We start from the raw sequence: 27,000 nt of genomic DNA on the forward strand, positions 1-27,000 counted from the left end.
TGGCTCAAGGTCTCCCTGAGCCTACCCTGCAGTGTCTCAACTGTGAGTCACCCGGGGCAGTGTGACCTGCACTCAAACTGATCCTGTAATCGAAAGCTCCCGGCCTGGCCGCCCACTCCTCCAGTCCTGAACCCTGACTGACCCAGACAAGCAGAGAGAGAACAGTGTGCCAGGCGGTGACAAGGGTGGAGTCACCCTCCGGGTCGTGGGAATCAATCAACTTAGGCAGCAAGGCCAGCTCTACCGACCGCTTCCTCACTGGGACCTTGGGCCACTCTCCACTCCCACCTGGCCTCCCGTCTGCCCAGCCATGAGCAAAGGCTCAGGGAGCCCTCCAAGGGGCAGGGGCGGCCTCCACTCCTTTGGGAGACTGCAGAGGGGGTGGCTGGCACACCCCAAAGGAGCTCCCTGTGGGACCTGTTGAGCTTGGAACAACACAAGGGGACAGGGGCAGGTCTGGGGAGCCCTCTAGAAGACCAGGACTGAGGAGGGGACCCGAATGGAGGGAAGCAGCTGAGGCAGAGGAGGTCCTTGGTTTGCAGATCATGGTGTCTCAGTGGACTCGAGTCCTGAAGCACCGCCCCCCTTCCCCCAATCAGAGTAACACTGAGTGGCAAAGCCTAGGTGTAGGAGAAGGAAATAAGGAGAGGCAGGCCGGCAGGAGCTCTGTATCTGGCCTACCTTGATGTGGCCTCAGCTGCTTGAATGACCTTAGACAGAGTACTCTGACCTCTCAGACCTCAGTTTCCTCAACCATAAAATGGAGATAGCCCTGGCAATCCCAGGAGGACTGTTATATATCAAGGATTCAGGAGATGATGACCCACATCCTGTGACTGACCACACTCACCTGTGGCTGAACCCCCCTGCAGCCAAACTTCCAGTATCTGTCTGTCTGTCTGTCTACCTTTCCTGCACCTGGAGCAGGGCCTTCTCAGTCCACCTTCCCTCCCCATTTCTCTCACTCCCCAGCTGAGCAAGGCCTGGCATACAGTAGGTGCTCAGTGAATGCTCAAGGACATAATGAATGACTGTGACCCCTGGGCCCCACCCTCTAGACCCCTGCTGGGCACACGCTTGCACACACATGTGGACACACCCCACCTGGCTCCCCGATTCCCCCACCCCAGCTGCACTGGGCCTCAGTGGAGTCACTTGGAGGCTGAGCAGGTGCTAGGCAGGGTCACCTGGGAGGGAAGAGGGTGTTTGGAAGGGGAGCTAGGATGACAGGACAGGGACAGGGTAGGCGGTCACTGTCACCACCATCATGGGGGCTCAGTAGCCCTGCGACTGGTAACCCTGGGGTTCAGCATCGAAGGCGTTGGCTGGATGCTGGTAGGTGCCACCCATGCCAGCAGGGTCCGGCCCAGCGCTGGGCTCCACGTACGGTGCATAAGGCATGCTGGAGTCCTGGCTGGGATCCATGTAGTCCTGGGAGAAGAGGGCCGAGTCGGCGCCAATCTGGTACCGCTGGAAGGCCAGCACAGCCTGGCCCGCCTGGGATGGGGAGCAGGCAGGGATGAGGACAGGAGGGAGGGATGGTTAGGGGAGAGACAGACAAGAGCATTGGGTTAGTAGAGGTTAGTTGACAGGATACAGACGGTTACAGATGTTCGATGCACCAAGCCTAAGGGGAAGGACTGTTCACACACCCACCCATCCGAGGCCCAGGACCACATCATCCATCCATAAAGAACCTCAGAAGTCACCTGCCCCAGGTGTCCCAAGCCAAGACGACTCCACTTCAGAGGTTAAGATAGCCCAAAGGCCCACAGCCTGCGGCCAAACTGTGTTCTCAGGGGTGTTATGTGAAATGGGAGGAAAGGCCACCTAAAACAGAGAACTCTGCGCATCTCCTAAAAGCCGTCTTTTTCTTTCCCTTGCAGCTAGGCACAGTCATGGGGTTAACTTGCAGCCAATGAGGCACAGCCACATTCCGTGTCCCACTCTCAGGTCTACGACCTGGAAAACAGCTGTGACAGCTGGAGCTCTGGTTGCTGAAGCACACTAGGATGGGTGACGGGTAAGGGATAAGGATGTGTCTCATCACTGAAGGGACACCTAGAGCCACTATGCAAGCCCTGCAGCATCTTTCCAGACTTGGAACTTGTTGAAATTACTATTCTTTGGAATTGAAATCACTTGCCACTAAAGCTAATTCTAGCTGAAACACATGGCCAGACAAGCTTGGGAAATGAAATGAAGCCGTAGAACACATTTCAGAACCACAGGACTCATCAGAACCTTGACTGTTCGACACATGCTGGGTCCGGTTTCTCTCAGCATGGAGTACAGGAAAGGTCTGACTGCAGCCACAGGCAGAGAGAGGATGCTGACCACAGAGACCTAAACAACAAATCGGCTCTGCAACTCACAGAGGAAGCCTTCCCTAGGCCTTGCTGGCCCACGGTCCCAGGTCACGGCTGAGAAGATGAAGGCAGAGAGGGGGAGTGCCGAAACTCAGCCCCAAACACGGGGGCCCTGGCCTGCGACATACTCAGGAGTGGTCAGGGCTCTCTGGAGCTGTGGTTAGAGGACAGGAAACAAATAGGATGACTCCTTGAGAGGTATAGAGGCCAGGCTCTCCCTATACTCTCTGCCTTCATGATGCCTGTACAGAAGCAGGAGACTAGAGCAATGACTTCCACAGACCCTTCCAAGGGAGAGGCCGCCAGCGAGAGCAGTGGTTCTCAACCTGTGGGTCGCCGCTCCTTTGGGGTTGCATGTCAGTTATTTAAGTTATGATTTATAATAGTAACAAAATTATAGTAGTAGCAATGAAATAACTTTACGGCTGGGGGTCACCACAACCTGAGGAACTGTATTAAAGGGTTCCAGCATTAGGAAAGTTGAGAACCCCTGAGCTAGAGGCACTGGAGGCTGTCCGTGGCTAGTCCCCTGCCCCTGAGTCAATATCGACCTTGGCCAGCCGGTACAAAGGGCCACGTACAGGAAGAGAGAAGGACCTGGCCCAGCAGTTATGAGGGGGGCTGAGGGACTCTGTTCAGTGCTCTGGGACCTGCACTCCACGTGGTATCTCACCAGGCAGCAGGCTGTGTGTAACTGCATGCCTCCAGTGCCTGCAGGTTCACTCTCTGCATTCAGCTACAGCAGGGCAGAGGCAGTGCTCTGGGGTCCGCCTGTCCCCACTGCATCCCGATCCCCCACAGAAAGGGGACAAGCACAGGTGGGTGCCGCCCAGGCTCTGGGGGCCCAAAGGAGGCAGTGAGGAGGACCCGGAGGCCGCAGCCTTTAGGCAGACAAGTACTTACTACAAGACCCACTCCCCGAGGAGGGTTTATGGAGATGCACCTTACTCAAGGAATGAATGAATGAATGAATGAGCAAACAGACGAACAACAAAACGGACATTTATTGAGCCTCCTGTGCCAAGGCCTGTGCTGGCCCCTGTTCAGCCTGCTCAGCTGCCTGAAGAAGTTCATCCATTATCGGTCAGGCTAGGACAACTGACTAAGATTCAGAGAGGTGCAACAATTTACTCTCGGTCACACAGCATAGGAAAACTGAGCCGGGCCAAAGGTCCTCCAACATTCCAGGCCAGTCCTCTCTAGGTAGTCACCCCAGGGGGACAGTAAGCTGGCCTTTCACACCACAATCATGGACAGCTTATCACACTGTCAACCCCTCCCACGGAGGCACTTCAGACCCTCTAAGAGCTCACCCCACTTTGTAGAAGTTTGGCTATCTTTCCCTTCCCAGCCTATAGGTTCCTGGGACCAGGGACCTGTCTAATCCACAAGGCACAAAATAGTTGCTCAATAAATGTTTACTGAAGGAACAAATGTAAAGAATAAACAGAGGAAGCAATGCATCATGGGTGAGCCAGTGGCGAGCCTTAGCTGACTCCTCCAGCTAGCCTCATCCTGTCTTTCCTGTCCTAGTGGTCAGGCATCTCCAGCTCTGGGCCACTCCTGCAACTGGGCCCTGCTGGGGCGTGGATGCCCTGCCCTTCAGGGGCTACGGCTGTGCTGAGGCAGGGAACAGTGTGTTGTATTCCTCCTGGAAGGTAAGGTCCTTGAGTCTACGTACGGCCAGGGCTGCAGTCACGCTCTGCCGGAGAGAACAGGGGTGAGGCCACTGAGCAGGTGGAAGGGCAGTGCTGCCTCAGGAAGGGCAGCACCAGTCCATCAGCTCCGCCCATCTCAGCCAGAGGCAGGGGTGGGGAAGGCCTACTCTCCAGATACCTTCTTCCCAACTGAGATCCCCTGGGGTCACTTTGATCTCCCTGCCCAGCCCTGAAGGCATCAAGAGCTATGGTTACCATGGCCGGCCTCCGGGAACCACAAAATTCTAGCTCCCAATACTGGGGGCTGCTGAAGGCCCCAGAAGATGGGTGTTGGGGTCCTCAAAAAGAAAAAGAAGTCCCTCCAGGGGGAGTAGGGACAGGGAAAGCCGACTATGTGCAGCTCAAGGAGTTTCTTGAAGAATGTGGGGCTTAGGACGGTGCAGTGGGACAAGGAAGAGGCCTTGGGAAGAGGGAGCTGCTGAGACCCAACCTCTCAACAGGAGGGAGATTAGGAAAGGAGGAAACGGACGTGACCTAGACCCACGCAAAGAGGGGCTAGCCTGGCTGTGGCACGTGGAGTCCTTGAGACCTTGGGTTAGCCCCGAAAAGGACAGGCTCCAGCATGTTGGACCCCTAAATACGATTTCCTCCGTATGCAAGATTTTTATTTTTGGAAACAGGGTTTCTCTGTAGCCCTGGCTGTCCTGGAATTTGCTCTGTAGCCCAAGTTGGCCTCAGACTCACAAACATTCACCTGCTTCTGCCCCCTGAGTGCTGGGATTAAAGGAGTGTGCCACCACTGCCCAGATTATTTTTTGTCTGTTTTAAGGAATTTTAGTTTTAGGCTGGGTGTGTTGGAGCAAGTTCCAGGACAGTCAGGGCTACAGAGAGAAATCCTGTCTTGAAAAACAACAACACACGGGTTGGGGATTTAGCTCAGTGGTAGAGCATTTGCCTAGCAAGCGCAAGGCCCTGGGTTCGGTCCTCAGCTCTGAAAAAAAAAAAAAAAAAGAAAGAAAGAAAAGGAAAACAACAACAGACAGGGTGGTAGTGGCCCATGCCTTTAATCTCAGCACTTGGGAGACAGAGACAGGCAGATCTCTGTGAGTTCGAGGCCAGCCTGGTCTAGAGTGAGATCCAGGACAGGCACCAAAGCTATACAGAGAAACCCTGTCTCAAAAAACAAAATACCAAAAAGTTAAACACATTGCTAAGTGCCTGAGCCTCAGTTTCCCTGTTTGGAAGCAGAGCCAATAGGAACCTTCCTCCTGAAGTCGGGAGCCCCCATGAGTGAAGACTCAGTGTGTGAAAAGAAAACAAACGGAGCAGCAGAGGCATGGCGTGTGTTCGGAGAGAGACACACAGGAGGGTCTTGAGTTCAAGACCAGTCTGGGCTGCGTTGTGGGTGGAGCGAGGTTCCCTCCAGGAAGCGGAGCTCAGCCTATCTACTACATCAGGCCATAGCCTGGGGTGCGGCTGGGGCAAGTGGGGAGTCTACAGGCGCCATACTCACCCAAGTGAAAATGGAGAAGAAAGAGAAGGCAATGGCGGCCCGGGCTGCGTCCGTCCCTTCATTCAGAGGGTTGTCCTGGGGCTTGGAGACTTGCCACTGGTTAGCCAGGAAGCAGAAACCCACGAACCAGAAGAAGGCCCAGAAGGCTGGGGTGCCCAGGGCCAGGCCACAGGTCAGTGACACACACAGAAAAGGGGGAGAAAACAGGGTACCCAGGAACAGGGGGACCGTTCAAGAGCATGCTCCCATGCTCCCCGACCCCCAAATGATGAATGAGCAAGGAGGTAGAGCAGAGAGAAGGAGAAAGGAGAAGGCGCAGATTGGGAATGACAGAGCTGGGGTGAGGGGGGACCACAGAGAGGGCAGGTCAAAGGCAAGTAGATGCACAGGGCGAGGAGCACAGGGCAAGCCGTGGGGTGGGAGGACAATGGGGAGGGGGTGGGCAGCCAGCTCAGGGGTCTCTCTTAATGCCTGCCACCTCCCTGCCTTGGTCTGGAAGGCCAGCTGCTGATGCAGAGGCGGGATGCAGCGGCCCTGCTTAGACTTCTGGAGAACTTGGGGAGGGGACATCTGGGACAAGGACAAGAGTGGCCGCACAGCCTAAGGCCTGGATCTCCACTTCCACATGTGTGCAACTTCCAGAAGCCCACCCCCACCCTCCCACGCCCTGTGCCCCCGGCAAATGGAGCCCCTCTGAAGCTGAGGTGTGTGGCTGGGTAGAAGAGCAAGATCTGTGGGTACCCAGGGTCTCCCCAGAGCTGTGTGAAACAGAGCCTGGGATGTACCATCCTGCCCTTGAGAGGAGCTTCTGGGAACTCCATGGAAACTGGGGAATAGTCATTTAGTCCTAGTTCTTTCTGGAAGGTCAAAGGGTCCCCAGTCTCTTTGGAAGGAGGGCCCACAGACCTAATCATGCCCAAAGTGCCTACCAGGCTGACTCTGGGACTCCCAAGGGTGGAAGACTAGTAAAGGGTGGTGGTAGTCCTGCCCAGGACCAAAGGAAGGAAAGGCTCCAGGATCCCCAGGGAGTGGTGCAGAAGGGCATGGAGCCCAGAGCTGACTTGAGACCCTCCCCTCATCAGCCATGGCCCCCCCAGTCTGTTGCTTCACTACCTACATTTCGCGGGAGGGTGGAAGAGGAAACTCGCCACATGCTGTTAAGGGGGACCACCCGAGCAGGCTCACCCGAGACACCGATGTCCGACAGCACAGCCTTCTTGCGATCCTTGACACTGCTGATCTGTGGGAAGTACACGTCCAGCGCCAGGTAGAGCAGGCAGGTGAGGAAGGCCAGCACGCCCACAGTCACGCCGTAGCGGCAGGCATTGGGGTTCCGGTTGTAGATGCAGAACTCCTCCTCCTCCTCCGAGTTGTTGAGGTAGCCCTCATTCACAATGGAGCCAAAGACCACAATGGAGAAAACCTGCAGGGGAGGAGCAGGTGTGAGCACAGCCGGGCTCCCCGACCCTGTCAGTGATCGCCAGATCCACTGTGGACACACGGCAGGGAGGTATGAGCAGGAAGCCCGACCCTGTCAGTGATCGCCCGATCCACTGTGGACACACGGCAGGGAGGTATGAGCAGGAAGCCCAGAGGAGGGCAGCTTGCTTGAGGTCACAGCACTTGAGGTCAGCATCAACCACTTCCTAACAGTGCTGCAAGGCTTAAGGGACCTCTGACGGCACATTCGGCCCCTCCTGCCACTGACACCAAAGGTCCCAGGGCTAGCTTGGACCCCAGAGTGGGGAACTTGGGTCCCCCTCAGTTATAACCCTGCCTGCCAATCCCCAGTCCTCCGGGTCAATATCTACAGTTCCTAACACCAGCCCAGCCCGGTATTGTGTTCCTCTCTGAACTGCCTAGGGCTGTTCTAGTCTGGTGTCTCAGGCCACAAGTCCTGGTCCTACCCCAGGTGAACGAAATGACAAAATCAAAAACTCACAGTGGTAACAATCCTGCCAGATGCATCCCATGAGGCACCTCACTTACAGTCTTAGCCAACCCTCATCACTTCAGCTGGACTGGCAGCTAGCTCAGGCTTTAGTGACCCTACCTCTTGCTGGCCACACTCAACAGTGACTGAACCCAGTGATCTGCTTCTAATAGACAAAATGTGGTTAAAGTGTCTGGGCAGAACTGGGACTGGTGGCGCACGCCTTTAATCCCAGCACTCGGGAGGCAGAAGCAGGCAGATCTCTGTGAGTTCGAGGCCAGCCTGGTCTACAGAGTGAGTTTCAGGACAGCCAGGGCTACACAGAGAAACCCTGTCTTAACAAAACAAACAAAAAAGCCAGGTGGTGGTGGTTGACACCTTTAATCTCAGCACTCAGGAGTCAGAGGCAGGCGAAACCTTGTCTTGAATCCCGCCCCCAAAAGTCTGGGTTCATGAGGCCCCACTGTCCTCCGAAGAGCTACAGGTGGCCCAGTGGTTGCTGGGGAAAGGGCAGCCATTTTCCTCATGGTGAACTGCCCTTGCCAAGTAAATAAACTCCTACTGTGCTCATGCAAGCAACCTTAATGCAAAGACACAGGGCTGGAGAGACAGCCCAGGGGTTAAGAGCGAGGTACCCAGGTTCAGTTTCCAGTACCCATTTGGGGTGGTTCATAACCATCTGTAATTTCAGTTCCAAGGGGATCTGATGCCCTCTTCCGGCCTCTGCGGACATTGCACTCACATAGCATAGACACAAATGCGCACACACATAAATAAAATAGGAATAATCAAAGACATGAAGGTAAGAGCTTGTTTAGAAGGAGGAGTTTGGCAGAAGGGAGATGAAAGACTAACTGGGGCGCCGGGCGGTGGTGGCGCACGCCTTTAATCCCAGCACTCGGGAGGCAGAGCCAGGCGGATCTCTGTGAGTTCGAGGCCAGCCTGGGCTACCAAGTGAGTTCCAGGAAAGGCGCAAAGCTACATGGAGAAACCCTGTCTCAAAAAAAAAAAACAAAAAAAACAAAAAAAAAAAAGACTAACTGGGGGAAATATGACCAAAGTACATTATGTAAGTATGAAATTATGAAAGGATAATTTAAGTGATGAGGTATCGCTTCTGGTTCCCACGTCACTCACTCTCTGGCCTCCCGTCCCTGCCTGCTCTACTGGAAGGCGACTGCTGTGACAAGGAGCAGAGGGAAGTCTCCGGCTGACAGCCAGAAGGGAGCTGAAGCCCTCCACCAGCAGTCCACGGAGTGGGGGTGGGATGAAACCTACAGTACCATGCTTGTGAACTTGAAACTGACGTATCCACAGTACGGTCATCACATGGGACCACATGTCAGCCTGGGTGACCCCGTGGCTTTAGCCGGTGAGAGACCTGGAGGCAATGGCACCCACCTTAGCAGATTCCTGACCCACAAAAACTGAGATAACTTGTGGCCGCTGTTTTAGGCCATACGTTTTGGGGGCAATTTATTATGTGGCAGTGGCTAGCTAATATAGCAGTATCGTTAGCAATCTGTAGATGAGGCTATCAGAGGTGCTGGTGTCAATCAATGAATGTCCTGAAGCTGCACAACTGGTAAGTGACAGGAATGGGCTCCAAGCATTCATGCTTTCTCCTTGGGCTGCTCTTCTTCCAAGGAAACCACAGTGGATGGAGAAAGCTCAGATCTCAGAGAGATACTCAAAAAGGCTTGCACCCAAGTGTGGCCCGAGGTGAGCAGGAGACGGAAGCTGGAGGGATTGCTGCTGTCCAGTCCCATCTTACCGTTGCTTTGCCTCTCTGTGTGTATACGCACACATGTGTGGGGAGGCTAGAAGGCAGTGTCTGGGTCTGCCTCTATTACGCTCCACCTAACTCTCAGGAACAAGATCTCTCGCTCCACTTGGAGCTCACTGATTCGGCTAGACTGTCTAGCCAGTGAGTCCCCGAGATCTTCCCGTCTCTGCCTGCCCAGCACTGGTATTACAGGCTCATGTCCCTGGGCCCAGCTTGTAGATGAATACTAGGGATTAAACTCAGTCCTCATGCCTACATAGCAAGAACTTACCAACTGAGTCATCTCCTCAGCCCTACTTCCCATTTATTTAAAAGTATTTTATTAGCATGGATGTTTGTCTGTGCACCAATGCTTTTGGAGGCCACAAGAGGGCGCCCGATTCCTCCTGGGATTGCAGTCACAGATGGCTGTGAGCCTCCACGTGGGTACGGAGAATGGAACCCTTGGCCTCTGGAAGAGCAGCAGCCAGTGCTCTGACCTGATGAGCCATCTCCTCAGCCCCTACTTTTCATTTGTATATAAAGAAATATCTTTCGGGCTGGAGAGGTGGCTCAGCAGTTAAGAGCACTGGCTGCTCTTCCAGAGGTCCTGAGTTCAATTCCCAGCAACCACATGGTGGCTCACAACCATCCATAATGAGATCTGGTGTCCTCTTCTGACCTGCAAGCATATATGTAGGCAGAACACTGTACACATAATAAATAAATAAAAAAAGAAAGAAAAAGAACTATCTTTCAGTATAAGCCAGGCACGCTCTCTGCCACAGCAGACAACCCAGGAGGGTTAGTAAGGCACAGATGATACAGAACAGGGGAAGAGCCAAGGACCGTTTGCAATGTTTTCTTGTCCTGTCTTCCTGCATGTGGGAAGTTTCTATCACACAACAACGGTCTTATTCAACTGTTGCCTCATGACTCCCTCGAGGCCTCAGCGCACTGTGATGTCTGAACTTCTTAGCATGAATCTCCGCTAAGTGGCTGCACTTTACAAGATTCTACAGGGTGCAGAGCACAACAATACACAGAGGACAGGCAAAGCTGCATGCAGAGGACTCATGCAGGTCTTCCCCGGGAAGAGAAAGAACGAGCTTGAGACGGAACGGTTCAGGACACGGAAGATGGCGGCCTACATTTACACCGAAGGAAAAGTGAAAACAGAAACCACAGCCCTTCACAGGGTGGATTCTGGTCGGGCCATAAAAAGGAACAAAGTACTGAAATAAGCAATGAAACCAGACACAGGACCAGGGGCGGGGTGCAGCAGCAAATACACGCTTAGCGTATGTTCATGCTTGGCATGAATGAGGCCCTGGGCTTGCTTTGTTTGTTTGATGTTTTTTTCAAGACAGGGTTTCTCTGTGTAGCCCCGGCTGAACTGAACTTTTAGAGGACACATTTCAAACTACTCCAGACCAATCCCCAAGCCCCAGTGATTTTATACCTTAAATAAAATCCGCCTCTACCACCAGCCAAGTCAACCATTATCATTGATCACCTACAATAATCCTTTTTACTTGACCTTTTTGTCCCCATTCAGTTTCCATAAAACTTTACTTTGTTCTCCTCAGAGAACCAACGGGCCCATGTCAAGAGCTGGCTTAGCAACCAGTAACTTCTTTTTCTTGTCCTTTTTTTTTTTTTTTTTTGGTTTTTCAAGACAGGGTTTCTCTGTGAAACAGTCCTGGCTGTTCTAGAACTCACTCTGTAGACCAGGCTGGCCTCGAACTCAGAGCTCCACCTGTCTCTGCCTCCCGAGTGCTGGGATTAAAGGTGTGTGCCAGCATGCCACAAGGCTCCATGTGATTTCTTTCACCCACTGTTTTCCCCAGAGGCCAAACAGGAACAGAGCAGAGGGCGGGGGGAGGGGGAACGAGAGTGATCGCCTGGTGGGCACTAGGCAATGCCCCACAACGTGAAAACACTAAAGGTAGCCCAGCCGCGGTGGCCCACACCTTTAATCCCAGCAAACGGGAGGCAGAGGCAGGTGGATCTCTGTGAGTTCGAAGCCAGCCAGGTCTACAGAGTGAGTTCCAGGACAGTCAGGGCTACAGAGAGAAATTCTGTCTCGAAAAACAAAAGCAAACAAAAAGAATGGAGGTCATTCTTTGGGTCAGCCCCAGGTCACCACAGCCCTGCCCGTGAAGGGTTTCCTGGCTCACTCGCTGCCTCTACATCCTTACCAGAGCCCATGAATCCCAGAAGGTGATTTAGACTGGCTGACAGAAAAGGGACACTGAGACTCAGAACACCAAGTGACCCTCTGGAGTCTAGTGTCCCACACTGACACCAGCCTCAGGTGGAGGACCTGAGGAAAGAGAGGGCTGCCAGGGACCCAGGGGACCGGGTGGTGAGGTATGGCTAGGCTAGCAGGCAGCTTTGGTGTAATTTGCAACTTCAGTACAATGGCTAAGGCAGCAAGACTGAGTCCACGCTGGTGCTCAGGGGAACAGGAGGAGAGTGGCCTAAGCTAGGGTCTCCAAGACACTGCTGGGGGCAGGCTCTGAGGGACAGCTGCCTGGAGCAACTGCTAGTCAGTCTCTATGCACCACCATCTGGGTCTGGCAGCTGCAACAATCCAAGACTTCTTGTAGCAGATGGCCAGGTCCTGCACATCCCCAGATACTACCCAAGAAGCAAGAGTGGAAAAGTCTCTTGATTAGAGAGATTTCAGACACAGGGGTCAGACAGGCCTGCTGCATTCAAATCTGCATTCAAATCTGGACAATGGTCTTCTGGAAAAATGATCTTCTGGAGAGAAGGCTCAGAGGATAAAAGCACTTGCAGCACAAGCTGGGTGACCCGAGTTCGATTCCTGGGACCCACATAAAAGTGGAAGGAGAGAAACAACTCCGCCAAGTTGTCCTTTGTCCTCCACATGTGCGCCGAGGCACACTCAGGCAGACACGTCTATACACAGGAGACGCAGTTCATTGGTAGGTCAGGTACTTACCATCCGGGCACTTAAAAAAACAAACAAAACACCAACCTCTCCTCTTGGGAAGGTTTGCACACCAGTACCCGGAGCAGGGCATGCCTCACAGGATTAAGAAAGAGGTCCTTTCAGGCGGCTTTCCTTCTCTGGAGGCTATGGGCAAGAAGGAACGCCAGAGGCCTCTGTTGAGCAATACTGCCAAGGGATGCATGCTTCCTGTGGCCGGAAAATACGCCACTGCAGCAGGAGGAGCTCAGAACAACACGGGGGCCCCAGTTGTCAAAAACAAGGAAAATGGGCTCCCCAGAGGCTGTGAGGAGGAGCTGGGAGCGGAAGCAGGCAAGCGGAAATCCGGTCCTTGGGGAAAGCTGAAGAGGAACCATTAAGACTGGGTCTCTAAGGGGAACCAGGCAGGGAGTCCTTGGAGAGGGCCAGGAAAAAAAAGGGTTGGAAACATGTGTGACCGGGAAGGTGAGGAGCAAGATCAAAACACCCCCCAAAACAGGAATGGGGGCAACCTGTGACCCCACAACAGCAGCAGCCTCCAGCTTTGGTCAGGCACTCAGCACAGACTGTAGGCTTCTTGGTACCTGAAACCTTACAGAAAGGGACATTGAGGGCACTAGGCCCTTCCTGTGGGGAGTGACCCTGTAGGGTACAATCAGAGAATCCCTGCCTGGCCTTGGATCATAGCAACTTTAGCTATGCAATTTCACCCCTCTGAACCCAAACTCAAGGGGAATAACAACAGCCCAGGGCTCCCAACGTACTGTGAGGAATGAAGGCCATGCATGCCAGGCCCACGGGGGACCACCCAAGTGACCGTCAGAGGTATGCTGGACTGATGTATAACAAGGGGACTAGATGCTTAGGGTGACAGCAGGTCCTGGAAAAGGTTAAGATGCATCAGTGGTCAGGGAAGAGCCCTGAAGCCAGGCCCTTTGAGACGGACTGAGAAAGACGCAGCCCTGCGTGGACCTGGGGCACACATCATCCAGGCAGAGGAATGGAAGCAGAGAGGCTGGAGGTGGGCCGAGGATACGGCGGAGGAGCGGGAGGGAGAGGGGCTGATGCAGTGATCAGTTGGGCACAGGCCTGATGGACCGTGGGGTGGCCACTGTCTCCGGGTGCACCAAGCACGGGACTCTGAAGGAGCTGGGTGACAAGGCCCGGCTCTGAATCACAGACCCCTTCCCGTTAGCCCCGTTCCCTCTAATGTGTCCCCACCCGACAGTTGGAAGGTCACTTCTGGGGTTCCTCTCTACCATCTGGATACGTCCTGAGTTTCTGGGTATAGAGGTCAACTGGGTACCAGCCCCATTCACCTCTGGGGCTCCGCTCCCCCTCAGCTACGTGCTCCTCTTCCTTCCCGTCGCAGGCCCCTTTCTAGGTCTTCCTTGGAGACTGTTCCTAGCACAGGTCCCACCCAAACTTAATGCTGGTCTCTGTGACAGGTTCAGGGAGAGCACACAAACTGTAGGGGTATACTATTCGAGGAGCTGACTGTGTCACATACCCAGTTCTGCACTGCATCGGGGTGGGCCTGGAAGGCCTCTTCCTAGAGGTCAGTATTTGATTCACGTAACGGCAACTCCTGAGCACCTCATATGTGCACCCATACCAAAGCCACAAGGCAGGCAAGGTCCCTGTTCACACTGAAGGACACAGACATGTATGTAAGTTTGAAACGTACCATGAAGAAGCATTAAGTGTTGTAAGAGGAGACAGACTGGGTAGCTGATGAAGTGACCACTGAGCCAGGCCACAGCAAAGATGGGGAACCAATAGGCTATCTCAAAAATGATGGCCCAGGGAGGAACCACAAGCACAAAGTCCCTAGGATGTAAACAAACTCATTGTGTGGAGAGGAAGATGAGGGAAGCTGACACAGAGCCAGAGGAAGACATCTGAGAATTAAGGTCACCAAGATAAGCAAAGGCTGGCCCCCGGGGCCAGGGTGGGTCCAGGAGCCAATGCAGACTCAAGCAGCTGAGCAACTGACCTGATCTGACCCGGGTTTGCAAAGAATCCGCCGGACCGCTCAGAGAGAGACTGCAGGGAGCTCCTGCAGTATCCAGGCTGGAAAGAGCCAGGGAGCAAACTGGGGGAGCTTGGTCTGCAAGGAAGGTGCAGTCTGCAGATGTGCTCAGATCCCACGTGGTGAAGAATACTGACCTGAAGGGTGGACTCGAAGATAACTGGACAGAGAGGTGTGCACCTGAAAACACCATACACCCTGCAGGCCCAGGTCTACAGACAGACAGTCTTCAAGGACCTACAGTCTCGGGAGGTTTCCAGAGCCCCCTGCAGGATCCCCTCAGCCTCACATGCAGCAATGATCTCATCTGAGTGGGGAACAGAGGTCGCTGCTCAGCCTCTCACAGATATGGAGAGAGAAAGGGTCTACAGTGTGTACCGATAAGATGCTCAGACCCACCAGACTGACATACTCGTTTCTATCTCAGAACTGTGCCTGGGGACTCAGTAGGTCACCCAGGATGCGGTGGAGCCAGCACCGGCATGCCAAGAGCTCTGAATCCAAACTGGTGCTCGGTGCCAGGCAGCCTCCCTGGGTAGCTCGTTAAGGCCAGATCTGCAACAACCGCGGGGGACACAGGGTAGCGTAAGCAGACACCAGAGAACCGGAAACTAAACCAGAAGGAAACTCTATATGCATCCAGCAGCAGCCAGGACACGGGAATATGCATTGTGGTAGTTGGCTGTGCCTTGGGGAAGGGAAAAAAAAGGTCCTCATAGGCAGAACCAGGGGCCAAAAACAGCAGAGGACCCAGACAGGAGGGTAGGTCCCAAGGGGGGCACCTGACCATGGCAGGTTCAGAATGAACCTTCTCCCCACTAGCTGGAGAAAATGGTAAGGAAGGGCTGGTGAGGTAGTTCAGCAGGTAAAAGGTGCTTGTTGTCAAAGTCTGGAGTCCTGGGTTCTATCCCAGGATCCACACGGTGGAAAGAGAAAATTAAAGCTGTCCTCCGACCTCCACATGTGTGCTATGGCAGTCATCCCTGAATACAATAAGGAAACAGAAAGGAAATGCCCAGGTGAACAGCATGCCTCTGTCATGGTTTCCACCTGCTTCTGAATCCATCCATCCTGTCTTTAAAAACAGATCGCAGATGGTGCTTGGGGTAGACTTACCACAGGCAACTCAGAAGCAAGCCAGGAGAAAAACCAGATTAGAGAATTTCAGGATACTGGGCTGCTACTGCAGAGCCAGACACCCCAGAAGTCCTGAGCCTCTGTGACTCCTGACTTCTGTGCCCTGTCAGCATCTGGAGGGTAAGGATGGCATCACTGCAGGGTGCTGGAAAATTCTGCACACGCTGTTCCCCTTTAGAACGCTGTTTCCTTCCTTATTGCATCTAACAGGAGCAAGGCAAGGCCTTCTCACTTTTGGAGACCCTATTAGGATGTGGTGACCCTGGCAGCCTTCTGGACACCTCCTCCTTGGTGGCTCTCCCCATCCTGATCCCAGGGGTTGGGATGTTTACTGTCTGTCTCCCCATGAGACTCTGTGCCAGCCTGCAGCTCCAGAGGGCCAGAAGCCAATAGGAAGTACCTCACAGATTTTGACCATTAATCCTCATCGAGACCCATGTATCCCAACAAAGTTGCTGCTACCCAATAGGACAGCTGAGGTTCAGCAGGAGGCGGGGCATGGCCCCTGACCCCGCCTGCCCCTCCAGAGCACTTCAGGACACAGCCAGCATCCCTTTGTTTACAGCTGTTTCCAAAGAGGGACAGATTTCAGACCCCAGTTCCGGGACACCATGATAGCAACCAGTCCAATTTCCAGAGGGAACAAATGGCCAAGGCCTGTGCCTGTGCCAAATGCCGGGCCCCAAGATCAGCTCCCCTTCCCAACCTCTCCCCCAGCCGCATTTTATTTATTTGTTTGTTTATTGGTCTTTTTCGAGACAGGGTTTCTCTGTGTAGCTTTTTTTTTTTTTTTTTTTTTTTTTTTTTTTTTTTTTTTTTTTTTTTTGGTTTTTCGAGACAGGGTTTCTCTGTGTAGCTTTGGAGCCTATCCTGGAACTCACTCTTGTAGCCCAGGCTGGCCTCGAACTCACAGAGATCCACAGAGTGCTGGGATTAAAGGCGTGTACCACCACCGCCCGGCCAAAGTCCCAAAGTCCTAGCTATTAAAGGTGGGTTTTTCCTTTCCTTTTTTTTTTTTTTTTTCTAATAAATCTGTCCTTCCTTATGTTTAGGTTTATTTTTATTTGTGTTGTTGGTGTATGCCATGTGTGTGCAGGTGCACAAGGCAGCCGGAAGATGCTATCGGACCCCCTGGAACTGGAGTTACAGGCAATTGTGAGCCACCTGACATTGAGTGCTGGGAATTGAACTTGGGTGGGCTCTCCAGGAGAGCAGCAAGTGCTCTTAACCACCGATGTATTTCTCCAGCCCCCCCCCTTTTTTTTTCTTTTTGAGACAGGGTCTTAACTAGGACTTGTTTCTAGTAGCCCAGTCTGTCCTTGAACTCACACAACAGTCCCCCTGACTCAACCTCCTGAGTACTGGGTCTACAGGCATGTGCCACCACACTAGTCTGGAAAAGTCTTTAGATAAATGCCAGGTTTACCCAGCTAAGCTGCAGATAGCATCCGGTAAACACCCCTGCCCGTTAAGCTCCCAATGACACCTTCCTCTGGCCCTGCACAGACACTGATTCCTCAGCCAGGTGGCTGGGAGGAGCCTGGTCCCCAGCCTTTGGTGCAGGCAGCCAGACAGCGTGCTCACCACCCCAGGGCCTTCTCTAACTCAGTCCCAAGCCCCAGACAGCTAGGCAGATATCACTAGTCCCAAATACCCTCTTCATCCCAGCACAACTCTGACCCAAGCAAGGGTCTCGCCCCTAGCCTCTTCCAAGACTCCCATCCACCACTCACACACAGAGTCCCATTTACCCACCAGATCCCAGACCTGGGCCGGAACTCAACCCCCAACCAATCTGGCCACCTGGCCTGTTACTTCAGTTTCCCTACATAACTCTGCAACACTTCATGTTACCACCCTGGATCCAGGCCACCTCCACAGCTCTTCAGCAGTGACAGCAGTCACACCAGATGTTCTCTTTAAACCTAAGTCTGGGTATGTTAGTTAGTCCCCTGCTAAACTGACACTCACTTACCCAGGAAGTGAAGTCACCCTTCCCACTGTGGCCCTTACCCTCTTCCTCTGGCTCCTTATCAAGCTCACCCTCCTGAGGCTATAAAACCTCAAGGCCTTTGCCCTTGGCTGGCCCTTGGCTCAGGATGCCTCACTTTCCCCAGATCTTCCCAAGGAGGCCAGCTCCCCTGCATCTGAACCTCCACAGGAACCACACCGCCCCAGGAAGCCCTCAGGACGCTCAGATCCAGGGCAGCTTCCAATCAGCGTCCTTGGTAACATCATTACGTAAGTTGTTCCCTATAGCTCAATTGTTGGGTTCAGTCTCCCCAGAACCAGCAGGAAGGTCAGGAGAGGCCTGGAGGGGAGCAGGAGCCAGCGTGACAGACATAGGCAGTGCCGAGCTCCAGGAAAGAACCCAGTATCTCTGGCCGGTAGTACCACGTGCACACCCCTGAACCCAAGGTGCTCACTCCCTAAACTTACCGTGAGCCGAGGCTGGCTTCTGGCCCCCTCCCGAGCCCCAATCCTGCCTCCTGGGCCCTGGCCAGGCAACCGTGCAGAGATGAGCCAGGCTGCCAAGGGCCCTACTACAGACAAGTCCACAGCCCACAAGATCATGTGAGGGAAACAGAGAAGCCAGTACAGGGACGCGTGACCGCAGCAGCTCCGAAGCCTAGAGAGCTTGGGCCTCTCTCTCCTCCCCTGCAGCCTTAGATGTGGCCCCTGGGGATTAGGTGGTAATCTTCCCACAGGCTGTCCTCACGTGGTCTCAGTAGCGGAGGGTAGGCTGGCTGGGCAGGGCACAGGGACCAGCTGCACTGAGTGCTGAGATGTGAACCAACATCTCCCTCCTGAGGCTACACAGGGCCCCCCGAAGCCTCACCAAGAAGGGGAAAACTGAGACCCAGAGGGCTGGCTGCCTTGACTGGCCAGGGCTGCTCCATCAGTGCCACCTCTGCCCCTTCTGGAAGGAAGAAGGAAGAAGTGGAGACGTCTCCACACTGTCTGACTCCATCACAGCTGGACCTAAACACCCAGTCCACCCAGCAAGGTGGGCCCTGGTGAATCCACTTCAGAGATGGGACAACCGAGGCTCTGGAGTTCCTCAGCTAGTGAGGTCAGGGTTCACCACTTAGCTGCTGGCTCTCACCTTGCCAGGATGCCAGCCCCAGGCTGACACCGCCGTTTCTCCTAGCCCGGGCTCCCCTCTGGAGACACTCAAAGTGGAAGAGGCTGCAGCTCTGGCGCTCCTCAGCTATCTGCCCAGTGTACAAGGGCAACGAGGAGCAGGGAGCAAGCTGGGGAACCCAGGAAGGCTTCACAGCGGAGGTGACAGTTCTCGTAAAACGAGGGAGCAGAGTAGGACAAGTCCCACCTCACAGACCCACAGGGTGGAGTCCTCCCAAGAAGGCAGCCATCACCCCAGCACTGGGGGCTCTGACAGACTCCCTGTCCCCAAGGCTTACAGCCCAACTTGGCTCTGCTATGCCCCTATGCCATCAACTCCTGGCTCGAGTGTCACCTGCCTGTCTCAAAGCCAGGGTATGCATTTCCTCCTGGTTCTCCACACTTACCACCATATTTTAACTGGACTCTGGACCGTATTTCCCTCATCAGTGTGGAAGCCTTCACCGCCTAGTGCAGGCAAAACACACTCAGAGTACAGGTTAAGTCAGAGGACAGAGTGTCCACATCCGATGCATCTGGATTCAGTGGAAGGGCATGCAGAGGCCCTCGCTGCCAGCCGGGCACCGTGGAGATCCATTTATAACAATCAGCCACAGGATTTGGCAATGTGAAGGTCATGGATGAGCCTGACCGGAGGGAGAGGCGGGAGGGAGGGAGGGAGCCTGCTGAATGCTATACCAGACTGAGCGCTCTCAGTCCTGCAAGGGACCAGGGAAATGGGGAGCGGGTGGCTTCCCACACTGAAGAGGGGGAAAGGCCAGGCAAGAGCAGAGAGGGGCACGAGGAGTGAGGGGAGAAGCTCCTGATGCAGACACAGGAACTTGAGCACGTGAGAGGGACAATATCCAAGAGCCACAGCTGTGTTAAATCCAACCCCGTTTCCCAGCTCTGCCCTGGGCCAGCTCCCTGTTTGCTGCACAGACGTGCCAGAGCAGGGACACATAACTACTGAGGGCCCAAGGTGGAGAGACAAGAAAGTTGGGGGATGAGGGTAAGACACAGAGAGGGTCAGTGGCTCCCAGGTCCAAGGTCCAAGACGACAGGAATCAGGTGAGGGGACAAACAAGAGGGCTGAGGACGAGTGGACATGGGATGTGGATGCACACAGTGTAGGGTGTGGCTGGTGGCCGTGGATGTGCCAGATGAGGATCCAAGGCACGGAGGAGGGGAGACCAAGGTGTGAAAAGAGAGAGGGGGAGAGAAGCAGGCACAGTGACCAGAACTGAAGAGCGGCAGGCCAGGGACAGTGTGTGAGGCCCGGGGAAATCACCCTGGAACTGGCGGGTCAGAAGGGAAGGGAGGTCTCAGGGCTGCGAGGCGGTCCAAGCTGGAGGAGGCTTGGGGACAGAAGGCCCCTGAGCCTGCTCACCTCAGGCCTGACAAACGGAAGGTGGGAAGAAGTGAACGGCCCCCACTGAGTGGCTTCAGGGTCCAAGGGTTGGAGGGCGGACCAGGTTACAGAGCAATTTCCATGAGGTCACCGGTTAGGGCTTCAGGAGGGATGGGAAAGCTGAGGACTCGGGGCACAGCCCATGTCCATTTGCTCCGTGACTGCAGGTTACTTGAGAAACCTCGCTTGTTGGGGTTCCTTCACGGTCCCAGCCTGGGCTGACAGCTTGGAGCCCTACCAGACAAAGTGCTACCACTTCCTCCAAGTCACCTCCCTTGCACCTGCCTCCTCAACAGAGGAGAGGAGCCAAACTCCGTGCCTGGAAAAGAAGGCTCCCCCAGAAATAAGGGGGTATGACCACCCTGCCAAGCTCCAGCAACATTCTGCTCTGCTCACACCTGTGTGCCAAGGAGCCTCCCTCTGCTGCACTGTTCGTGTGTGTGTGTGTGTGTGTGTGTGTGTGTGTGTGTGTGCATACGTGTGGAGGTCAGAGGTCAGCACAGGGTGTCCTCCTCTGTTGCTCCCCACTTTATTTTTTTTTGAGGCAGGGTCTCTCAGTGAGCCTGCAGGTCATTGACTCAGCTAGGCTGGCAGAGCTCCAGGGACCTGCCTGTGTTCTGCCCACACCCAGTGCTGGGGTTACAGGCACATGCTACTACATCTGGCTTTTACAAGGGTGCTAGGGATCCAAACTAGGCTTGGCACAGCAGGCATCTCACCGACTGAACCATCTCCTCGGCCTTTTGACATTGCTTCTTTAAGGATGGGCATACCATGGGGCTGAAGAGATGGCTCACAGTAGGAACCTTTGCAGAGGACCCAGGTTCAGTTCCCAGCACCTACAAGGGCGGCTCACAGCCATCCATAACTCCAGAGGATCTGATGTCTTCTTCTGACCTCCACACCAGGCACACAAGTGGTGTATAAACATACATACAGGCAAAACATTCATACATATAAAATAAAACAAAATCCAAGCCACTGTCCTCCCCCTACTTAATGAATGGGGAAACTGAGGCTCACAGAACATCTTGCTCTGGTCACACAGCCACTCCGGCTGGAGGAGACTTGCCCTGTGCCCTGCTTACCTTCTCTCCCACCAGGACAGCAGGTTTTTCCGGTCTGGCGTCCAAGCCTGGCTTCTCCAACTACCTTGCTATCTGCTCTCCCTTCCTCCCTCCCCTCCTGGCTTCTCCTCTCTGTCCTCCTGGCCTTTCCCCCAGACTCAGCTTTGCTTCTCTGGGTCATGGGGCTGAGGACTCACTCACCTATCCCAGCACCCCCAGTAACTGGCTCTGGGCTTTAGCTGCCATCTGAAGTGGGGATAAAACTGGACTGCAGCCAGGCATTGGTGGTGCACGCCTTTAAGCCCAGCACTCGGGAGGCAGAAGCAGAGCCAGGCAGATCTCTGTGAGTTCGAGGCCAGCCTGGTCTACAGAGTGAGATCCAGGGAGGCACCAAAACTACACAGAGAAACCCTGTCTCGAAAAAACAAAACAAACAAACAAACAAACAAACAACAACAACAAAAAAAAAAAAAACCAAAGAACTGGACTACGCACCTCTAATCCTAGACATTAAGAGACAAGAAGATCAAAAGTTCCAGGACATCCTGGGTTAAACTGCAAGACCCTGTCTCAAGCCAAGCAGTGGTGGTGGACGCCTTCAATACCAGCCAGAGCTACACAAAGAAATCCTGTCTTGAAACACATACACACACACACACACACACACACACACACACACACACACACACGACCCTGTCTCACCTAAAAAGTTAAAAATCGGGGCTGGAAAGATGGCTCAGTGGTTAAGAGCACTCACTGCTCTCCCAGAAGACCAGAGTTCAGTTCCCATGACTCACATAAGTTGGCCAAGAGATCTGATGCCTTCTTCCGGCCTCTGTAAGCACCCCTACTCACATGATATGCACACATAAACACACACATATATGCATAAATAAAAATTAACCTTAAAAAAAAAAGTTAAAAATTAGCCAGATGTGGTGGCACACGACTTCAAGACCAGAACACAGGAGGCAAAGGTAGATGGACTTCTGAGTTTGAGGCCAGCCTGGTCTACAGAGTTCCAGGACAGACAGGGCTACACAGAGAAACCCTGTCTTAAGAAACAAAGAAAAAAGTTAAAAATTGGCTGAAGGTATAGTACAGTATTAAAGCACTTGTCTAGCATGCATGAAGCTCAGGACCACAAAATAATAATAATAATAATAATAATAATAATAATAATAAGCGGGGGAAAGAGACCAACCAAGCAAGGAAGAGCTCCCCAGCTTCCCACTGCCACAACCTTCCAGGGTCTCCAATCCCCGGCATGCCACAGTTGATGCTAGAGGCTAGGAAAAAGATTTGCTGCTGAGGCTAAAGCCCAGGCTCTCAGGCCCCTCAGGCCCCTAGCTGTCTACACACCAAGGAAAGTACCGAAACATACATCAGAAACCCACAGGCCCAATTTCCTACACGCCTGTGTACAGCTCACCACACCCTAGACCTGAGAGACACACAGAGCAAGCCCAAGAGTGGGCCCAATCAGAGAGGCCAGGAGGGCTCCAGGATGGACAGTCATAAATGTCAGGCCTTCCTGTCTAGGTGCCAGAGCTGTGCCTGGCGCTGGGAGAAAGCAGGCTGGACATGACCATATACGTCCAGCCAGGACACCTGCCCCAGCAGCAACTGCAAGGCAGGCCTCCCAGAGACATCTGCAGAGAACACAAGGAATATGAAGCCCTGCAGCTCGGACGTTCCTAGACCTGGAGAGTCACCTGGCTGAGCTTGCTGTTGTAATCTAAAAAATGGGGGAAAGTAACCAGGCATGGAGGTACATATCTTTAGTCCCAGCAGAAGCAGGCAAATCTCCAGACTAGCCTTGCCTCGGCTACAAAGTGAGTTCCAGGACAGCCAGAGCTACACAGAGAAATCCTGTCTCAAAAGAAAAAAAAAAAAAGTGGGGGAAAGACCTCCACCATACTTACAGAACTCTCCCTGAATCCTCAAAAAATCAGTCTATCTGGGTGTGGTGGCGCACACCTTTAGTCCAGGTGGATCTCTGGGTTCGAGGCCAGCCTGGTCTACAGAGCAAGTTCCAGGACAGCCAGGGCTGCACAGAGAAACCCTGTCTCCAAAGAAAAAAAGACAACAAAAAGCGGAAGGTGCTGGAGAGACCACTCTACAATTAAGACAACTTGCTGCTCTTTCAGAGGACTGGTACTCAGTTCCCAGCACCCTAAGAGGCTCATACCGCCTCTAATTCCAACTCCAGGGTATTAGATGATCTCTTTTGTCCTCAGTCCCCCTCAGGAAAGTGCACACACATAGACACATAGACATAAAAAAAAAAAATTACACTTTAAAAACATTTCAAAGGGGCTAAGAATGTGGCTTAGTTGGGGGAACCCCCCCGCCCCCCCCACCCATCCCCCACCCCCACCCCCGCTTGCCTGGCATGCATGAACCCCTGAGTCCCATCACCATAACTCAACAAGAGCAGGTGTTGTGGCACAATCCTAGAGGGAGGTGGAGGCAGGAGAATCAGTTCAAGGTTATCCTCAGCTACATATCAAGTTTGAGGCCAGCTTGAGCTATAAAAGACCCTGCCTTTTAAAAAAATAAATAAATAAGTAAAAAGCAGATGGAGGCAACAGCTTGCAGTTGCCATGGACAATGTCCCAACCCAGCCTTCCCCACCAAGTGCAGTCTGGCCTTGCCCAGCCTGGGGGAAGTGTAAAGACAGTTTCAGTGGGTTCTGGGAAGCCCTGCTTCTTCTGTCCCATTGGGGTCAAGGGGCTCCAGGGACTCAAGGTCCACAAGCTCAAGGCTGAGTGAGGCCCCGAAGCTTGTACTGTAAGGGTCTGAAGGCCATCTTTTGGAAAAAAAAAAACAGAAAAAGTGATCGTGGTGGTACAACCTCTACAAACCCACCAGTCTCTGTGCCGCCGGGACCATGGCTATGGTGGAGTCCTGGGTCCCAGTGGTCCCAGCCTGTACGGGACTGAGTGGCCTGGGAATCTGGGGCTATGCTAAAGCCAGGAAAGTTCCAGCAAACCTGAACAAATCGGTCACCTGAGACCCAGAGCGCAGGTTCCTTTAACTCCATGGAGAAGTCTGGGGCTGCCAGACCCCACAGTAGAGGAGAGAGGACATTGGGGACCCACTCCTGAATGTGCTCGAAAAACCAAAAAAAAAAAAAAAAAATGTATCTACATGTCACAGACTATTCAAAAAGATGGAATGGAAACAACACGGCATGACATGAAATTTACCCCGCTTGCTCTCCTTCTTTCTTTTCCTTTTCCCCCAGGACCGAGGTCGGAGACCAGGGCCTTACACTTGCTAGGCAAGTGGTCTGCCACTAACCACACTGCCAGCCCCATGGTCACCCTTTCTAAGGGTGTACTTCAATGGTATGATGTATCCCATGTTGTCCAATCACCAACCATGATTTTTGTGCTTTCCAATAACCAGCAGGTATTACTTTAATGATCAGGTGTGTGTGTGTTTGGGGGGGGGTCTTTATCTTCGTTTTAGACAGTCTCATGTAGCTCAGGCTGGCTCCAACTTGCTATGTAATTGAGGCTAGCCTTGAACTCTTGATCCTCCTGCCTCAACATACTGAGGTTACAAGCATGGGTCACTCACTCAAAGCTTTTTTTTTTTTGGGGGGGGGATGTTTCTCTGTGTAGCCCTGGCTGTCCTGGAACTCACTCTGTAGACTAGGCTGGGCTCGAACCCACAAAGATCCACCTGCCTCTGCCTCCAGAGTGCTGGGATTAAAGGTATGTGCCGCCACCACCCAGGATCAAGGCTTTTTATCTAGATTTTTAAAACATGAAAGCCTTTGGGCCAGAGTTGGACTTGACACCCAATTTAGAAACTACAGGATTTGCAATCTCCCCTGGAGCAGAAATCCAGTCCTTTGGACAGGAAGACTTGAATTTGAATGCTTGCCTGCCATTCTTAAGATCAGTGAGTGGGCGCCAGACCTAATTAATTTTTTTCCCTCCTGCTCAGCATGTCCTCCTTTTACCCCAATGTATACAAGTGCAAGCCCTGTGCATCCCACCAGACCCAACATGACATCACCTCTATGAAGAACCTCAATTCCACAGCAGGGAGACCCTGTCCTGGCTCCCTCCCCAGTGGGACTGTGGGCTCCCTGAGCTTCAGGGCTAAGCCTGAGTCATGCTGCCTTCCCTCTGGGCCTGGCAGACTCAATAAAGCTTTGCTAAATGAAGCCATCGCGGGTAGAAATGACCCAAGCACAAGAAACGCCCACGCCCCCTCACAAAGCGTGTGCTTCCCCACCTCCCAGCCAGGTGCCCCAGAGAGGTCAGAGGAAGCGGCACACAGTCAACCCACCTGACCAGGATTCCCACTTTACCCAGGGGCCTGTAGGGAGGGACTTCTGCAACTTAGGGAGTGCCAGGAATAAATAAATTCAGTGTCACAAATCCTCATGGATATATCTGGGCTGCACGGCCCTAAAGAGTGCCGGAAACAAGGCTCCCCATAAAGGAGGGCATTTAAACATTTCCTAAGACCAGAATAAATCCCAAGCCATCCCACCCATCAGATCCTGATATGGCCCCGAAAAACCAGGAAAGAAGGGCGCCTCAGCAAGCCTAGGTCACAGCTGACTTCAATCACAACCCCCACGGGTCCCTGACCTGTGTCACCAATCCAGGCTCTTCTGGTCTTAGCCCTTCAGGAGTGAGCCCCAGATCTGCAGAGGCAAAACCCTCTTCCACGAAGCCAGCCAAACCCAAAGGACACCAGACAGAGCCCACAGGCCTCCTCTTCCTCGGGTGCAAAGCCCCCAGAGCCTCTCCCTTCAAGCTGTTTTTGCTCCACCACTACCCCCCAGGTTGGCGCTGAGCCCCACTCAGATCTTGGGGTCCTCCTGCAACCGACAGACCAACCTCCCTTCTCTCCACTGCGTGGAAGGGACCTTTCTCTAGACAACACCTAGGTGGCTACTCAGGTGTATGCTGGGGTTGGGGGTGGGAGTACTGCCGATTCATAAAATGTCAGAGCCCAAGGGGGCCTCAAGAAGGCTCCTCCCACCCCTATAAATCGAGAAACTAAGGCATGACAGAAGAAGTGACGCTCCCCACCCAGCTCGGCACTGAATCCCTCGTTTCCCCTCATCTTTTCTTGGGTGGTTCCCTGCCCAAGGTCACGCGGCGAAGCAGATGCGGGTCTTGGCGGAGCCCAGGTATCCAGCTCCAGACTCAGGGCTCCGCAGCGTGCGGGGTGAGCAACAAAACCTGGTTCCAGGTCCTCGCCCCGAACGCGCGTGGCAGGTGCGGCGGTGCGCCCTAGCGAGAAGATCCACACCCTAATCCGCGCCCCCCAAAAAGCGGCCTTGAACTCGGGCTCCGTCCCCACGGACGCGCGCGAGCCCAGCCGCTAGCTGCAAAGCAGCGACAGCCTGGAGGTCACGGCGATGGGGCTGAGGAACTCCGGCGGCAGGGGCCGGGGAAGCAGCGTGCGGCCGGGATCCGTTGCACCGGCAGGGCCGCCCCGGCCAGGTGAGGTCGCGCCAGTCCCCCGCGCCCCGCGCCCCAGCCCGCCTCGCTACGTCCTTACCCAAGACACGACGCGCAGGATGGTGTGTGGCTGCCGCACCAGGGTGTAAGGGTCGAAGGCGCCCCCGGCTTTGCCCGCTCCGTACGCACCCCCTTCCATCGTGGCTGCACCGTGCGGCGCCCCCCGCTCGGCGCGCGCCGCGGACCCGTGCGCGTGCGCGGCGCCCCCGCCCCCTCTCCTGCGCGCGGGCTGGTGCGGTTCCGGGCTCCCGCCAGGGGGCGTTCGTGTGCACAGCAGGCGAAGCTCTCGGAAGCGCGTGCTCAGGGAGCGTGTGCTGCGGAGTGGGGGGTCTCGATGCAGGGCGCGCTCCTCGCCCGCGGGATGACCTCTGCCAAGTGGCACCGATTAGGGGTGTGGACAGAAAAGTGCAGACGCGTCCCCGCCTTCGGGTGCCCTCCAAGCTGTAGCTCTCCAGGGAACCCCTCTTCATTATTTGTTTGTTTATTTGCCTCTCCTGTCGCCGTCTGCCCCAAATAGAGTGAAGGGGCTCCCGTT

At 54.0% G+C, this 27,000-nt stretch overlaps 1 protein-coding gene across 2 annotated transcripts; it reads right to left on the bottom strand.

The window, feature by feature from the left end:
• Syngr1 (synaptogyrin 1) lies at positions 1 to 26,632 on the bottom strand. 2 transcript variants are annotated; one of them, XM_059246943.1, is made up of 4 exons: positions 26,506 to 26,632; positions 6,726 to 6,963; positions 5,541 to 5,686; positions 1 to 1,497 (listed from the first exon to the last, which is right to left on the bottom strand). In XM_059246943.1, the coding sequence occupies exons 1-4, from the start codon at positions 26,602 to 26,604 to the stop codon at positions 1,276 to 1,278; spliced, it is 705 nt and encodes a 234-aa protein (XP_059102926.1). In that variant the 5' UTR covers positions 26,605 to 26,632; the 3' UTR covers positions 1 to 1,275. The 2 variants fall into 2 exon arrangements, with proteins under 2 accessions (XP_059102926.1, XP_059102925.1); XM_059246942.1 differs by lacking the exon at positions 1 to 1,497 and adding an exon at positions 3,356 to 4,071.
• Positions 26,633 to 27,000: the final 368 nt, after the last annotated feature.

The sequence above is a fragment of the Peromyscus eremicus genome, chromosome 20, assembly GCF_949786415.1.
Source record: "Peromyscus eremicus chromosome 20, PerEre_H2_v1, whole genome shotgun sequence".
NCBI lineage: Eukaryota > Metazoa > Chordata > Mammalia > Rodentia > Cricetidae > Peromyscus > Peromyscus eremicus.